The 17,018-nt window shown below is 50.1% G+C and overlaps 3 protein-coding genes across 4 annotated transcripts in view; all 3 read right to left on the reverse strand.

Moving 5' to 3' along the window:
* Positions 1-1,128, reverse strand: part of NACC2 (NACC family member 2) — a 36,416-nt gene extending 35,288 nt beyond the window's left edge. The window contains exon 1 of the mRNA XM_015878889.3: positions 936-1,128. The gene's annotated coding sequence lies outside the window, so the exon portion shown is untranslated. The remainder of the gene's footprint in view (positions 1-935) is intronic.
* LOC146757443 (uncharacterized) lies at positions 1,051-11,171 on the reverse strand. Its single transcript, XM_085521165.1, has 3 exons — positions 11,042-11,171; positions 10,433-10,556; positions 1,051-1,317 (listed from the first exon to the last, which is right to left on the reverse strand). The coding sequence occupies exons 2-3, from the start codon at positions 10,484-10,486 to the stop codon at positions 1,051-1,053; spliced, it is 321 nt and encodes a 106-aa protein (XP_085377291.1). The 5' UTR covers positions 10,487-10,556; positions 11,042-11,171.
* Positions 11,172-13,107: 1,936 nt separating this feature from the next.
* Positions 13,108-16,622, reverse strand: TMEM250 (transmembrane protein 250). 2 transcript variants are annotated; one of them, XR_014936223.1, is made up of 3 exons: positions 16,420-16,622; positions 15,466-15,645; positions 13,108-13,684 (listed from the first exon to the last, which is right to left on the reverse strand). XR_014936223.1 is itself a non-coding variant. In XM_085521164.1 (3 exons), the coding sequence occupies exon 3, from the start codon at positions 13,549-13,551 to the stop codon at positions 13,132-13,134; it is 420 nt and encodes a 139-aa protein (XP_085377290.1). In that variant the 5' UTR covers positions 13,552-13,684; positions 15,466-15,579; positions 16,045-16,330; the 3' UTR covers positions 13,108-13,131. The 2 variants fall into 2 exon arrangements, 1 of the variants encoding a protein (XP_085377290.1); XM_085521164.1 differs by lacking the exon at positions 16,420-16,622 and adding an exon at positions 16,045-16,330 and having other exon boundaries at positions 15,466-15,579.
* Positions 16,623-17,018: the final 396 nt, after the last annotated feature.

The raw sequence follows: 17,018 nt of genomic DNA on the forward strand, positions 1-17,018 counted from the left end.
ACTGCTGTTACCTCCAGCGCCCACACCTTCAGGTTACGTATGTCCTGTCCCATAAGTGACACACATTCAGCTTAACAAGCAGCACTCAGCTTTCTCCATTCCATCTGCAGGGTCTGTCAAGGATGAAGGGGGGGGGGGGAGGGCTCTCCTGCAGGAACCCCAGGGGGACACAGAGCTCTGGGAGCCCCCATGACACAGCCCTGCACTCCCTGGGAAGGCAGCAGGAATTCAGTTTTGTTTACTGCTTTCAGCTCCTACTACTGTTTAATATTTCAGCCGGGGAAGGTGCAGCATCGTGCCAGCGCCTCAATAACGCAGGACACGAGGCAAACACTTGGCAGGCACGGAGCACATCAAGCCGCCCGCAATCTCACAAATGCCTCCTGAAAGGAGGAAACACACAAGTGAATATTCAAATTAATGACCCAGCATGTAATGGAGACTTCGCTTTAAGTGATTCTGTACTTTGCCGCTAATACGTATGGGCGAGCCCGGCTCGGCGGAGCACACAATGTACCGCTGTCATTTTCTTTCCCTACAGCAAGGGAAGATGTTTGGAGAAGTCCTTGACACGGAGAACGCACTTTAACTACCGCCCGCTGCAGATCACAGCGCAACCCCCGGCCCAGAACCGCGCACGGCTCCGGCTCGGACCCCCCACCCCCCTTTCTCTCCCCAGGCCTCCGGTACCGCATCCCGGCCGCAAGGATGGGGAGGGGACACCGGGGAGAGGACACCGGGAGAGGACGCGCATTGACCCCCCTACACACCGAGGGGGGCGGCGCTGGGCGGGGGGGCAGCGCACGCCGCGTCCCGCAGAGTCCCCCCGCAGCCCCGTTCCATCTCGCAGCCCCGTTCCCACACTCCTCAGCCCCGTTTCCCAGCTCTCAGCCCCGGTTCCCATCCCGCAGCTCTCCGTGCACAGCGGCTCCCACCTGCGGGGCTCCGGCCCCATGGACGCTCGGTGCGGCGCTGCTCGGCCTAGAGGCGGCGGTGCCGGCGGTGTCGGCGGTCCCGGCGGCGGCAGCAGGAAGTGATTCCAGCGGCTCCTCACATGGACTTTCCCTGACCTCGCCCAGCAGCGCCGGGCGCCGCAGACAGGCGGCCCCACCGGGCCGGCCCCGCCGCGGGGGGGGAGGAGGAGGAGGAGGAGAGAGGAAGGGGAGGAGGAGGAGGGACCACGGGCGGCGGGTACGGGGCTGAGCTGAGCACGGAGAAACGATGCTCGGAGCGGGGCTGGGGAGCTCCTGAATGGGAGAAGGCGGCATCAGTGCCCCGCTGATAGTAGGGGATCGTACTGGAACACTGATGTAAAGGCTGAAACAGAAGGGGAGAGAAAAAATAAAAATCACCGAGGGGGGTGGGAACGGTCAGTATGAACGCACGGCGACACGGAGCTGCTCTGAACGCCGCTGCGATGCGGAACCTGCCGTGTAGCAGAGGGCAGAACGGTGCGACCTCACCGGCTCACGGGGGGCAGCGGGACCCCCGAGCTCTGAGTCCTGTGCCCGACCCGAGCTCCAGCCCCAGCCCGCGGCGCTGCCCCATGGCCCGTAGGGGAGACACCGCGGGGTTCGCTCGGGTTCGGAGCTGCGGGAAGGGCACCGCGTCCCCGCTCCCCTGTACCATTCATCTGTACCATTCCTGTACCATCCCCCTGTACCATTCATCTGTACCATTCATCTGTACCATTCCTGTACCATTCCCCTGTACCATTCATCTGTACCATTCATCTGTACCATTCCTGTACCATTCCCCTGTACCATTCATCTGTACCATTCATCTGTACCATTCCTGTACCATTCCCCTTTACCATCCCCCTGTACCATTCCCCCGCCGTGAGGAACCCGCGGAGCATCACACACAAAAGCGGGATTGCCCGATGCGGCACTTGGGGAGGTGGGAGAATTATCATTCCGAATGTTCTTCCCCAGCCTAAAAAGCCTCGTTTTGCTTTCTCATGCCTCTAAGCCCCAGATATTAAGATCGGCGAACCTATTTGCATGATTAAAGCGAGCAGCGTTAGCCCCGTGTCTTCTAAACAAATTTCAAAGGAACAACAAAAGCCCCTTTAAAGTACGAGCCTCTTTCTGTCTGCTTTGCATACTGGATTGTGTCAGAAGTTCTTTGGATCTGGAAGTTTCTCTCCTCTCACGTATTCATCATTTTGAAGCTGCCTTAAAATCTGCAGGAAGAAAAAAAAAAAGATGTCCCCATATTTTAAAGCCTTTTGGATGCTCAGAGCTGCTCAAGGCTGAGGAATTTCATTAGCACTCGACACGTTAAAAAACAGTGTCAGGTCAGGACAAACACATTTCCTCTGCTGCAGATGATAAAATCTCTCTTTTTTTCCCCCTTTTCTTTCTCTTTTTTTTTTTATCTTTTTGGAGATGATGTATAAGAAATATGTCCCAAAGTGCATTTGGACATAAAGCAATTCCTATGAAGATGTGACACCCATCTGTGTCTCACTGAGGGCTGTCACTGTGCTGCTGTCAGCCCTCCTGCACCTCCATCATGTTCCAGTATGTTCCATGGGTGCAGTGGGGCTGCAGGAGCCGTCGGCCATGGGATGTGTGCAGGGCATCATCCTATTGGAATCATTACACGCACAGCCCAAAGAGCTTCCAGCTCCCTTCAGCCACCGACTTTTAAAACATGATCTGTGATGGAGAAAGGAACGTTTCTTAAGCACCATTTGATGTCTCTCTATAGCTGCAGGGCCTGAGGAAACGTGTTTATTTACTACACGCTGAATGTAATGCAAAAGATGGGTTCGGAGAGCAGAGGAGACAAAATAGGCAGCATTTTCCATAATGTCTGCAAAGTGATTTCAGGCTGATGAAAACGTTTTCTTTCTTTCTCTTCCCTGCACTTTTCTCTTTTTTTTTTTTTTTTTCCTTTTTAATCAAGCACTTCAAATTGAAGAACGGCTCGAGGGCTGAAGAAATCACTTGATAAAGCAACCAGCCTTTCCACTCGTGCAGGAGACGTGCTAAGTGAGAGCAGTGGGATGAAGCAGCAGAGGTGGAATGGCAGGACATGGTGGGACCACACCAGCCACAAACTGCATGCAACTGAGCCATGCTCCTTGGACATGGTGAGGTAACATCACAGCCAGCAAACCAGGGAGGGTGGATGTACTTTATGGCTTTCTGTCAAACCCCACAAGGCAGGTTGGAGAGATAATCACCTGCTGCCAGGAACCATCCATGAATGGCACATGTAGCTGATCCTGCAGCATAACTGGTGCTCAAACAAGAGGAAGAGGGAACAACAGCTGAATTACAGCTGTATGGAGTCCATTGGCATTAACACACCATCGGCAAATGGCAAAGCAAAGTGCATCCCAAACCATCACTGACACGTTCTATTCACTCATGGCAGAGGGATGTGCCTGACCGTGGAGCTAGGTTTTGCTCTGCAGGCATCAGCACAGCCAACACAGGGCCGTCCTCAGCACTGCCCTGCATGGGGACAGCCCTTGTGCAACAGCGAGCCGAGGTGGCACAACCAGATTGCAATAGCTGCTGACTTCTCCAAGTACAGCTGCTTACATCAGGCAGGCAGGATCAGCACAGGCTGTGACACACAGTTGGCACCGTGAGAGCAGAGCTTATGATGACTACAGCCACGCTCATTGTTTTACATGAAGATGATCAGGAATAAGTTGAAACAAACAGAAACGGGAGTGTCTCCAAGGGGTCTGCATTGCCCTTGCTGAGCTGGTGTAGAAAGGCTCTGCTGATTTGTAAATACAGAAATCCTTGAGCTCCCATCATGAGAATTGCTCCACAAGTGCCCGATGCTGCTTCTTTCCTTTCTGGGCCTCTTGAGAGAGGAAGGGACGATGATAACAAAAATAATGCAGCGTCGGCCTTTTTAAATAGACACTCCTTCTGTAATGGTTGGGTGACTGCAGAGTGGTCCCAGGAGGTGTTTTCCCTTCGGTTAACTCCCAACCCAGGGGCTGACGCCTGCTGTGCTGCTTTCCTTGGCCCTGTGCTGAAAGGAAGCCCCACAGCTCACAGGCTGCAGGCACCTCTCCCAGGAGCAGCATTAAAATACATTTTTCAGGAAAAAATAAATATATATATATATATATCTCCTTTCATCTTGAAGATGCTAAGTGTTGGTGGATAGACACGTCTTCTTGTAAATGATCCTGATGGTTAATTGCTTTGACTGCTCAGAAATTGTGTTTAATTTGACTTGGCACCATCCACAAGATTAAAATACCTTTGCTTTCAGATATTCCTTCCGCACGCAGGGACCCAGCTGCTCGACTTTCCCTGAGCTCAGTGGAAGGATGCAGCCCTCAACCTGCTGCCCAGCCCCAGTGCTGCTGAGCCCCCCAGCACCCTGAGCCCCAGCAGCAGCTCTCCCCCATCCCAGGCACTCACTGCTGCTATATCTTTGCAATCCCTTCCCTGGAATGCTAGAGCTACCTTAGAAAATACACTTAGCTACAATCAACCTAACTTCCCTATGGGATAAATGTTCTGCGCCACTTGTTCTGCAGAGCTGATAGAGGGCTTTAAAATGGCAGCTGAGGCACAAAGCAGATCGCAGAGATGACCTCTCCTACCATCCAGGTGTATTGCACACAAATGATTTCCAAAACTGCTGCTGCTGAAGCCAAGCCAAAGCTCTCACTATTTTCCACACAAACAGAATGATCTTATCATGGGAGCCATGTCAGGGCCCACACATTGGCACAGCTTCTTTGCTGTTGTTGGGAAAATCTCAGTTTGAGGAACTGCAGAGTAATGATGATAACTCCCAAAGTGCGTTGTTGCTTTCTCACTGTGGAGCCCAACCCAAGCACAGCCAGCACTCAATGCATAGGGCAACCTAAGCAATGCAGGCAACCACGGGGCTGCCTGGCCAATGCTGTAAGCGGTGAGAAAACTCCACCACCCTGAGATCTATGGGACATAAGATTCCAGCCTATCCATTTTCCAGAAGATTTCCCACAATAGCTTTGAGAGCTTTTGTTTCCCATTGTCAGAAGACTAATTTCTGACACGGTCCTCATTAACAGCTCAGCAGTGACACGACGTCCCACTCATCCATCGCTGCAGCCCAGTGCTCCTTGGGGTGAGACAGGACAGGTAGGCAGGACAGGCTCAGCACAGCCCCCCAAGGGAATCAGAGAGGCACGGAAAGCAAGGCAAAACCCTACCGTGATTTACCCACACCCAGTTCAATAAACAATGGATCTGGTGGCATTTGTTGTTTCTTTTTTTCATAGCATGCTCGATTACGGCTTCAGTTATTGCTCAAATGACATCACTCCTGGCACAGGGATTGATTGATTTTTTAATGAATATTCATATGGCATTTCAGCCAGGAGTAGGCATTAATATTCCAAGAAAGAAGAATGAAACGTACATCCTAATTTAATGAATGATTGTAAATATGTATCTGATGGATAACGTGACGATAAACATTTCAAAAGGCATCCATAGTCACCTCTGGGCCTTCATTGGGAACAAAGGATGCAGGCAGGGCAGGCGGGGTGAGGCCAAGGTCTGACTGGGTCACTCTGTGAGGATGCTTTCAGCCCTGGGGTGCTGCACCCGTGCCTGCAATGACTGAGCCATGGAATTATTGCTATTACATTATATATATGGACAACAGTTCCTGACCAAGGGTGCTGCTGGGGCTGCAAGTGATGGGAGTGAGCTGCTGCCTCCAAAGCTCTCCAGTGAGGAAGCAAGAGTCAAAGTATGGGGAAAGCAGGGAGCTCCGTGTCCCCACATCCCCACACCACAGCTCCTCTGCAGAGCCCTGTCGTGTTCGAGATGCCTCACCATGTCATGAGCTGCAGACAGTGGTCCCCACACGTACATATATTTGTCAGACACTCTTTGGTAACGTTCCTGCTCTGAGTGCTGATGCTTTGTGAAGGCAACAGTTGTAGTGCTCAGAGACACGCAGCAGGCTCAGCTCACACTGGTCCCAGCCCAGCAAAGCACTACGGCACAGGTTTGGCATGTGGCTGCCCAGAGCCCGTAGCCATGCATTTAATTTAAATACACCTTTGTTCCCATGGGGATGGCACACACCTAAAGCATCTCCTGGAAGAGAGGCTTAAATCAGGGCATCGCCATGAAAGTCGCCGAGGTGACGGGCACGAAGGCTATTTATACCCAGCAGCTCTCTGTTGTGCAAGGCAGAGAACAGCCCCTTCTGCTGACACAGCACAAACGATGTGAGATGGAAAAAAGCGATACCCAAAATTCTCTGCAACCTCTCCAGCACTGCAGCTACATCTGTGCTGAAATCCCCCCTGGATTGAGGAGGAGGAGCCGGGACCCCAGTGATGCTGAACTTGTTCCCCCCCCTACACACACACACACACACACACACACACACACCTCCAATCAAACCAACCACTTGCTATTCCTCTCAGCAGCTGCCAGGGAGGAAAGGTACCTTTGCAGGCCAGCTCTGCAGAATGTGAGCTAAGAGAGCAGCCAAAGAAAATGGCTCAGTTCTCCCCAGCTCTCTGGATTGCAGCCCTGCAGCCAGGGCCCTTGTTTGCACATCACAACGCGTGGGACCGAGTTTGCCGATAAAAATATATACAAAGTTATGCTTGGTATGGAACAAGCAGGCAGTAGCTGCTGAAGACTTCACAACATCCTGCTACTGGCTCGCCTCCAGAATACCAAAACAAAACAAAATTCACTTGGCATCTCAGCAGATTGAAGCAAGTTTTCTTTTTGCAGCAACTGCTGAACAAACGTTTCGGTGCTGTGCCACCTCCCCCGCCCCTTCCTTCTCCCCCGAATCATGTGCTGGGAGGATGCAGAAGATGCTCAAGGTCGCGGGCGGCAGCTCTGAGCTCTCTGTTTCCAGCCCTCACAGGGCCCCACAGACCCACAACACTGGGATCCTAAGAGCTCAAGCCAGGGGTGAGGGGCACTGGGAGCCCACCGGGGAGATGCAGCATGCACAGACCAGACTTTGAGCCCTTGTGCTCAGCTTTAACACACAACAAGCGACCCCCAAACCTGCTGCTCAAAGCCAGGCTGGGGAAATCCTACAGCAGCAGCTGGAAATGAGGGACTCAAGGATTTGACCTCATATTTCTTGTGCCACACACTGACTCAAGTCGGTGTACATCTTCGGTACGAGCGTGCATTGCAATTTGACCTTAAGGGCATCGCTTTCAAATGTTTTATTTATTTCCCCAAGAATAGTTTTGTTGGAGAAGAACACAAAGTGAAATTGTGACCTTGCTGGAAGCACTGCCTCCAGCAGAACCAGCCTTTATCCAGAGCCATAATCAGGTTACAGGTCTTGGTTCAGCTCCTAGCTGATGCTCCATGCTTCAGAGGAAGGCACCACAAACCCTATAGCTCTTCTGTGCATGCCCAATGTTCCCAAAGCAGCAGCCGTCCCTCCCTGCCCTCTTTGAGAAGCAGTTATGGGCCTTGAGGTGTGAAATTTGTTTGCCCTCATTGCAGCACGTTGCTAACAAGTCGTTACCAATCATAAAAAATTATCCTGTTTTCTCAAAGCCAAGCACCGCATTCATCCCTTTCTGAAGGCGTTCACAATGTGTGAATACAGGCATCATTTAAACGATCTCTGTGGAAACAGAACCCTGCTACTGCAGAGCAATGCACAGTCCTGCTTTGGGACAACCCCACATCAGCCCCCCAGCACTGCCATGGCTGCTCTGCAGCCTTCACACAGACCCAGAGGAGCTCTCTTAGTACAGTGTCTTAATCACTACATGGAATCCTTTCAGCGAAATGCTGCCTTCTTCTGTTTATTTGTCACAATTGATGCTCTGCTGAACAGTAAATGGGAAATGTGTTGGCAAATCAGCGCTACAAATTTGGTTCATTAGGAAGGGCTGCAGCACAGGAGAACTGCTGGACCCCTCAGTGCTGGAAGCTCAACGAGCTCCCCAAATCCTGAAGGCAAGTGAATCTCCCCTAAGCTGCACATGGCTTAAGCCAGGAATTTCCATGGGTTTTGCTAAGGTCTCACCTCTGCAATGGGGCCAGGCTGCTCCCCTTGCCCCAGCACGCTGCACAATGCCACGCTCCATTCCTGCCTCCAGCCAGCTTCACTCACAGGAGAAGGAAGTAACAGCACCTGTGTGGCACACAACTGTAAGCAAACACATTACCAAGAAGCTATTAGGCAGCTTTCATCTGAAGTTTACGTGGAAAAAGAAAAAATAAAGGAAAAAAATAAGAAGAAAACCCTGGAAGAATTTTTCTTGGCATGGAGCTTTCTATGAAATTTGGATTTCAAGTGAAACGCTTCCAAGCAGGGACAGAACAGAGCTCTGTGCCCTGGGCCCTACCAACACCATGGGATGTGACTGAGTGCTGCTCCTTCCCCCTGAGCTCCTTCCTGCAGAGATCAGGCATGAATGGGTCCAGGGCTGCAGTACAGCAACAGCAGCCTTCCTGATATGCAACACTGCAATTTATACTGTAAACAACTGCTCAGTTTTGGAGGCAAAAGGAGACAGAACTCTGATGGAAAAAAAAAAGATAGTAATAAATCTTTGCCCATCTAAATTCTCCCCATTACTGAGCAAATGGTTTGCAACAGCAAATTTATTCCTCCGCGTCTCCGGTGCTCTTTTTTGTTTGAAACAGCCCCAAAACAGCCTGTGATTTTCTCTAACGGATTCGCCATCTGGGAGGTTTTTCATGCAGCTCCTTTCCTCGTGGGGAGCAAGTTGCTCAGAGGGGAATTCCCAGCGGAGAGCAGGATGCAGAGGGATGGGTGGTTCATTTAATTAGCATGCAGAATCCCGACGTCCTTACTCAGGCAGAACTCTCAGCAGGGCCAAGGGGAGGCTGATTTTGCTCTCACAGAGCAGCTAAGGACTTTGGTGTTTGTCTCTCGGTGTTACACACAGCATTTTCCATGTGAGGGAACGCTGGTACTTGCAGGCATTGGGGGCTGATTGACTGCAGCCCCCCAACACAGCACAATGGGAGATGTGGGGAAGAAGCCCCGAGGACCCTCAGCTCGGAGCAGCACTCAGCCCAGCTCAGCACTGAGAACTGCTCAACATCTTAAACCAAACGCTTTTCACTGACTCATTAGTGGACAGAACTTCGCTTTGAAGTGACATTTTCTGGGCACGATGAGCGCTTTGAAGCAGGAAGACAAAATTAGCGCAGAGAGTTGGCAGGTGAAGAAATTAGAGGGATTCTTTCTCCCCCCCCACCCCCCAGCAGCAGCAGAGCTGTCCAGGAGCTATGGAAACCTTGTTTGGCTAAATACAATCACGGAAAGTTAACAAGGCTTCATATTTTCCAGCAACTCTTCCCCAGAACAGCTTGCTATCTGCATGTGCTAGAGCCTCCAGAACAGACAAACCATTCCTGGAAGTAAACGTGCCTCGCTGCTCTCTGTGCCTGGTAATAGATGCTGTCTTCTACAGCCCCAGAGGGAAAGAAACAACACCAGAAGCTAATGAGAGCCCTGGGAGGAATCGCAGTGAGCTGTTGGCTGGGCAAGGCCTTAAGGCAAAGGCTCTTTTTGAAAGAGGGCTGCCCCCACAACAGAACCACACCAGCATCACAGGACTGAACGGCTCCTTTTTCTTCATAACCAATCAATGCATCAACATGTTACGAAGAAGACATTTAATGTAGGTGGCACGTTTCATACAGGATTTAACAGCACCCCAAACACCAGCTGTTGGCAAGTTCTGAAGAGTTAACAAGGTGAAACTCCTGCACTTCAGTGGGCTGACAGGCCGAGCCACCCCGCCACTGCAAAGCACCCTCAGCCCACACAGTGCAGATGGACAGCTGGCACATGGCAGCTGGGTGGGCTGGGGTCCCTGGGGGCTACAAAGAGGCAGGGCAGAGCTGGCACATGGCTGGGGGTCACACTCTCCCAAATCCATGCTTCTAGGCTTTTTCCTCATTATTCTTAACCCCATTTTTAGTAACATTTAAAGCCCAAACGTGGCAAGAAAATAAGCAAACCCAACCACATGAAAGGGAACAAACCAGCTGCTCTCGTTGTTCAGGACAGAATTGGTGTGAAGGAACGTCAAAAGGAGCATTGCAGGAGATTGTAAAGCTACAGCCTGACAGCAAGACAGGGAAGACAACGTTCAGAGCCAGATCGAACCCTTCCAGCACTGACCTTTGGAAAGAGTAAAAACCAATCCCCAAACACAAAGGTTCCCAAGGGGGCACAGTTTGCAGATCCCCACTTCATGGGATGTTTCTGGCAAGTATTGGCCACTTGTTGGGCTCCTGATAAATACAAAACCTACCTCCCACCCCTGCTTCCTTATTTGCTGTATTCTAACAAGTTGTTCCTAGCCCCCTTATTTAAAAGGCCAAATTTTTCAGTGAAAGTGAATGGGGAAAATAAAAACAAAACAAAATGATACTCCATAGCAGCCACAGCTCTGATTGCTGCTTACCATTATGTGCACATGCTTAGTGCTCTTCCTGCCCTGCTGCAGTTTGGCTCCCATTGCGCCGGTAAGCAACTCACTGAATCTCAACTGCTTGAGGAAATCTATTTTGGCAATGCAGTCCTGAAGGCTTAAAACAAAAAACAACACACTCAAAAACACTGAATTTACATTCTGAATCATTACCAAGATCTTACTTATTCTGCGATCTCCTGGGGATGCAGCGAGGTTTAATTAGCTCTAGTTGGAAAAGGCTCTGAAGAAGCGCAGTAAAGGTGCCAAATGCTGCTCTGCTCGTCGAGATCTAAAATGTTCAAATTATTGCATCATAAAACAAATCATTTGAAAATTAATTCCTCTTTCTTGCCAGCATGACTTCAAAGGGACCTCATTTCCCCCACCAGGCCAGGAGCATCCAACTGCCCGAGCAGCACTTGGTGTCCATGTGCTGCTAACAGCCAAGACTGAGTATTTCCAACCTCACATTGCCTGTAAGGTAATCTGACTAGACATTAAGCTATGCTTGTAAAGGAGGAATGGGGAATCCTGCCTTGGAAGCAACCTATCCTCATGCTCTCTGGGTGAATACCTGGAGACTTGGCAAACATGACTTACTGGTGATTTGATGAGGACACGCACTTTCTCCTTTGTGTGTACTGTTGAAACTGAACACAGCAGGCAGATGGGCAGGCAGCACAACAAAGCACTGAGGTGCAGCAGAGCAGGTTGGTTGGACACTGCTGCAGGAACAGGCAGCAGCCGGAGCAGGTCGGGTGGGGAATAGAGCAGCACAAAACTCCCTTTCACCCATTCAAGCCACTCAAGGTAGAACAAGGTCCCACCATCGCACCTTCAGCCTGTGTCTGTGCTGCTCCACCTACAAAGCACAAGAGGAAGCTGCTACAGCTGGCACCAGAGGGCTGCTGGGTGCCTCTTAGCAAACATAAGGCTCTTTGCTGGCAGCTGCAACTCATGTTTCCTGCAGAAATTCTCCAGCAGGAAGTTGCACAGTCCACACAACCTGAGCTGTAGCACCCCAGGCAGCCAGCTGTTCTGGGCTGGGAATTACTGGGAACTGCCCCTGCCTGCAGGCTGGCTGCAGATGGAACCTGCAGGACATCAAGGCCCTGTGGCACACAGGGCTTTGGGGAGCTCCACAGTTACAAGGAAACCTCCAGACACTGCAGTTTGTGGTTTATATTATACCAAGTCTTTCTTGCAGGAAAAAACTGCCTTTGGTTCCCACAAGTCTATTCTAAAGTTCACAACCACCATTGTCCATTATTTATTGAGCCCTGTGTGTCCACTTTGCATATTACATCATTATTGTAATGGCTGATAACGAGATAATTTCTGGTTTTGCTTTAGCTTCAGACAGAAGCTTTCCTGTTTTGCGTCTGTAAAGCTACAAGTCAAAGTATGTGAGCAAAAGGCTTCAATATGCACACAAATACTCACAGGCTGAAGCACTAAATGTTCTCTGTGCTCACTGACTTTGCTCTCAATCCACTCGCATCTCAGGCCAAAGCCAATCAGGGAATGGCCATGTACATCCATCCAGTCTTGCTTATTTCATTGCAATTGACTCCAGAGAGAGGGGAAAGGATCAGAATAAAACTTAGGCCAAGTTCTGGTCTGCTTAACTGCCTGCAAAGGAACAAGCCAAGATCTCAGATCAGGACTAGTATAATCAAACTTACTGCTTAGTTCTCTTCTTCAGCTGTGAGGAAAGGTGACCAGTAACACACTCACACTGCAGCAAAGATAGGAGAGAGGAGAGTATAAGTGTGGGGAACAACCACTGTTCCTTCAGACTGTACCCCCAAGCTCTCCCAGGTAAGACAGCCTCATCTCACTGCTGTGCATAAGACAGAAGTGCCTCCATGAGAAAACTGGAACTAATCAATTCAGGGAAAGGCGGAACCAAACACCAACATCTAAACCCTGAGAACCATCGCAATGGGTTTCCATCATCACTATGATAACAATTTGGCTATGAGTGGGAATTTCAAGAGCACATGACACTGAACACTGCTCCCATCACTCCAGTGCATTTGTTCTATTGGGGTAAGACTCAATTACTCAGCATTAATTGCCTGAAAAGGACAAAACCATTCAAAGCTATATAATCACATTAAAGTGAACAACATGATACAGTGGGTTGAATGCAAGCCTTGCATTAATCTAAAAAATAATATGAAAAAAGAAAGACAAGAAAACCAAATGTACAACAGCCTGCTGAATTTGGCCCCATGCTCTTAGTTGGGAAATGCAAAATTCAAACTACATAGAGAAAGGACAGCACTGGCCTGGTAGGATACATATCACATGCCCGAGACATGAAGGAATGTTTCTCAGAGTGTGGGACACAAGGTTTTTTGGCTTCCGTGCTCCAGGAAATGCACTGCCTTTTCCATGCCCACAGGAATACAGGAACAGCAACAAGGCTCCTATAGACTAGAATTGATATTAACTTGCTCTATGCAGAGAAGAAACACCCAATCAAGTGTTGCACTTTGCTCATCAAGATGGCACCTTAACCCTTACAAAAAAGTAATACAAATTCCAGAGACAAGTGCATTAATTTATCAATAAGAAGCAGCACTGATAAATAAATTAATTTATATTAAAAAAAAAAAGAGGATATCGACAAATTCGGGGGCGGAAGAAAAGTCACCTTCTTAGCCCACATGCTCTTGTTTTATTTACATATCCACAAATACCATGAAGCACCATCCCAGCCCCCCCACTAGCAGCATGGTCACATGAATTCCATAGATGAGCAGTTCATTCATGAGGCTGAAGTCCACTCGCCTTCGCCCCAGTAAGAGGAGGATGATGGAGAGTTTGTACTGGAAACGCAGAAAGATCCGGATGCCAAGGTACTGAAGGCAAAACAAGATAGAGAGTGCCACCCAGAGGATGGAGGTAAACAGGCTGCAGCTGAAGTACAGCAGGAAACGAATGAATCCGTACATCCATCGGGATTTGAGATAGATGTCAAAATTGTTGTACTTGGTGCGCACCAAGTGCGTGGTCCGTACCGGGCCACAGGCTGAATGCAGGCAGGTCGTGTGGGGGCCGTGGAACGAACGGACCCGGCGGGGGATGGGGATTACAGGCATCAGGCACCCCACGGGTCACCGAGTCCTAGTGCAGGACTTACAGGGCACATATCAAATGTCATCCATTAGCATGGAAGAGCTCCAGCAGCCTGGGAACGCTAACTCTTTGCTGAGTTTCCAGGATGGAAGAGACCTGCAGGAAGGCAGAGAAGGAAGACACGTTTAAGCAGCCCCAGCAGGAGGACACGCAGCAGGGCAGGCTCACCCCAGCTTGGCAGTTACATATGACTCTGTGAAACTCAGCTTTGCTCACAGTTTAGCCAGGCCAACACGCAGAAATACAATGGTTTCCACCAACACCAAGTCAGGTCCCCAAAAGCAACTGAGTAGCAGCACAAATTACAACTTGATACAAGTTTTACAGTGCTGTAAAGGAAAGAGGAGAGCTTCATTCAGGTGTTATCTCGGCTAATTCACAGGCCTTTCTTAATCAAACAGCAGCCCCACAACAGTCCATCCATGCAAAAAGTCATAGTGATGCATGTGTTCCCACTGGATCTTTGCAGTTGTTTTGCCTTTACTAAAAGCTCTTTTTTTCTAGTGTATTTTACAGCCCAGGCACAGTGACGATCACAGCTTTCTGCTCATGTCAGAACCTGGCAAAGCTTCACCAAACAAACTGAAAATAATGGAAGGTCTCACAAGAACAATGAAGCCATCATGTTTTTCACACTCCACAGGATGTACCTCCCCTTGCTTAGATGAGCCCTGTGGTCTCACTGTCATTGCATCCAATGGCAAGGCAGCATTTCAAAGATAGCAAACAGTTTATTTCTCCTTTTGTGACCCGTAGAGATAAATACCTCGGTCTTGTGGAGTGTTTAGGACTCACAACCTTAACATCCTTCACACACCCTCTGCTGTTATCAGAGTGATGAGCAGCAGCCCATTAGCTGCTCTCTGCTTCACCCCAGGCTCACAGTGTGCCAGATTCCGGGAATTATGAAATAACAATACATGTTTCTGATAATGCTAGAAAACAACAGGGACTTCCCAGCCTCCTCACACGCCCAGCCATTCAACTTCTTGTTAAACATGAGATCCTATGACTGTTAAAATCAGAGTAGCTTAGAAGTTACTCCAGTAATTTTTACTTTGTTATTATGTTATTGTTCCATTGTAAAGCATAAAGCTACAAGAAACTGCAGTTTTGTAGTAGAGACTTTTCTCCTGAGCAAAATGCAACACTGGGTGAATCTTCCCATTGCTACCGGCCTCCAACTGCATCTGAGTGGAAACAACAGCTCTAATCGCTTCTGCATGGTCCCAGGCTCTAATTCCTTTCTCTTTGCTGCAGAAATCTGTTGGCTCTGTATGAATTGCACTGATAAAGGGGAAAGTGAGTCAATGTAGGAATAAAGAATTGTGGATATTAAAGTCTGCTCTCAAAGATATTCATGTAGTTTTAAGTGCCTCTCTGCCATAATTCCCTACCTGTAAAAAAGGAAATGCTAAAAGTGTGTTACAAGAATGTATTTTGCAAGGCACATGGATAGATGCTAATCTGACATTGCTGCAAAAAACAACAGTTTATTGTGCCTGGAGCATGCAACTGAACAGAGCAAATATAAGAAAAGCTCTTGGCGAGGCCACACCTGAGTAACAGAGAACAAACCTCACTTGCACAAGCAAGTTTGCTCTGTGGCTGAGCACACTGACTCCATGTCTGGTTTCTGTTTTAGAAGAGGAGTTTTGGTTGCTCTGATAAAACCTTCAATGGGTGAATCTAAGAGACCTGAAACAACTACAGCAACTCAGGCCTTCTGAACAGCAGGAACTTGCTCTCTTTTACTGTGCCCACCACATAAACAAACTCCATCAGGGTTGTGTCCTCAGATCGATACCAAACACCAACACTGTCACAGCCAAAAGCAAAGGGATGCTGCACAAATAAGGAACTTTCAGAAGCATTACATTGCAAATGATGCTGCCATCCACCCAGCAGAAGGTCGGTGGTTCGCTGCCGTTTCTCGGTGCCACTTAATTCTTGTACCAAAAGAGCGAAGTTCTCCCGTGACACCTGGACTCCTAGAAAGAGCACAAGAAATCGCTAAAGTGCTTCACAGACTCACAGCATTCTACACATGAATTGATCTAAAAGATAAAAGGAGAGATTAGTTTTCAGTGCGCTCATCTTGAGTGGTAGGAAGTTCAGAACTGCGAGGCTTCTGCCCAGGCGTCCATTAAGATTTTAAGAAGAATCAGATGTTTGGTAAATTACACAGAGCAATTCATTGATAAATGCTGAAAGAATCACGTAATTGTACACAGAGCCATAAGGACAGACAGGGGTGTGAGAATTAGGGGAGAATTAGGGAAGAATTAGGGGAGAATTACAGGTAATGAGCTCTAATCTGTCACTTCCTTTGTCATAGAAGCAGTTTTGATCACATAGGAGCATGAAACAATACAGTGCACACACACTGCCGGCATATAAAGGCAGAATATACAGAAATGCATGGAAACGATGCATCCAAACACCTCAGCACCCACCTCCCAGGCCTGCTGGAAGGCAACGCATTGCTAGGCCGGGCACGAAGCCACCTGGGCCCCAGCCGTGCCGCCATCACCCCGAGCTGCAGGATGAAGCACCGCCGCCTACGTGGCTCCATCCCCGCTCCCCCCGGGGGCTCCAACAAGGTGATGGGCAATGACAAATAAAGGTGAGCGCTGCTGGAGCAGCACCAGAAGGAGGGAAACCAAACTGCTCCTCCATCGCCCGGGACGGGGCCGCCGCACCGCGGGACGGGCCGCAGCCTGGGCCTCCCTCAGTCCCGGTAACGGAGCGATGCCCTGAGGAGGCCCGGAACGAGGCCCTGAGGAACGAGGCCCTGCCCGCCGCCCCCCCCCGCCCCGCCCCGCTCTCACCGTGCTGCCCATGTTGTTCCGCCGGGCTGCAGCCAACGAGGCCGGGCGTCCCGGGCCCGGGCTGAAAGGAGGCCCGGGCCTACGGGCGGGCGCCGCACCGCGCATGTGCGGGAGGAGGCGCCGCTCCGGTTCCGGCCGGTGGCGGCGACGACGACGGCGGAGGGATGGGAGCGGCCGAGGCGGCGCGCGGTGATGTCGTCATCACGCTGCGACACTGCCGCCGGGGCAACGTGGGTGGGGATGGGGCGGTGTCGGGACTCGGGGCTGGAAGGTGCAATGTGGGTCTGCAATGTCCGTACGGAGCTGGCAGCGCCTGTGCCGGCTGTAGGAACATGTCGGGGTTGTAAATGGGCGATAACTCAACACGGACAGGGAGCAGGTTGCTCAAAGTCACCCGTATCTCAGAGCGAGGCCTGGTGTCTGCGCTCACACATGAGATCCCAACGCGCAGCACAACGTGCACTGCAACACGGGGCGATGGGAGGCAGAAAGGGACCCGGGGCTCCTTATACACAGCGGGAGGAGCCCAGTGCACAGCTAATATGAGACAAATGCTGTCCCTTGTGTCTCCCCTTAGACTGAATGAAGGGTTACTGTCT

Source organism: Coturnix japonica, chromosome 21 (genome assembly GCF_054131305.1).
Source record: "Coturnix japonica strain WE chromosome 21, WE-NBRP24, whole genome shotgun sequence".
In the NCBI taxonomy this organism is placed as follows: domain Eukaryota; kingdom Metazoa; phylum Chordata; class Aves; order Galliformes; family Phasianidae; genus Coturnix; species Coturnix japonica.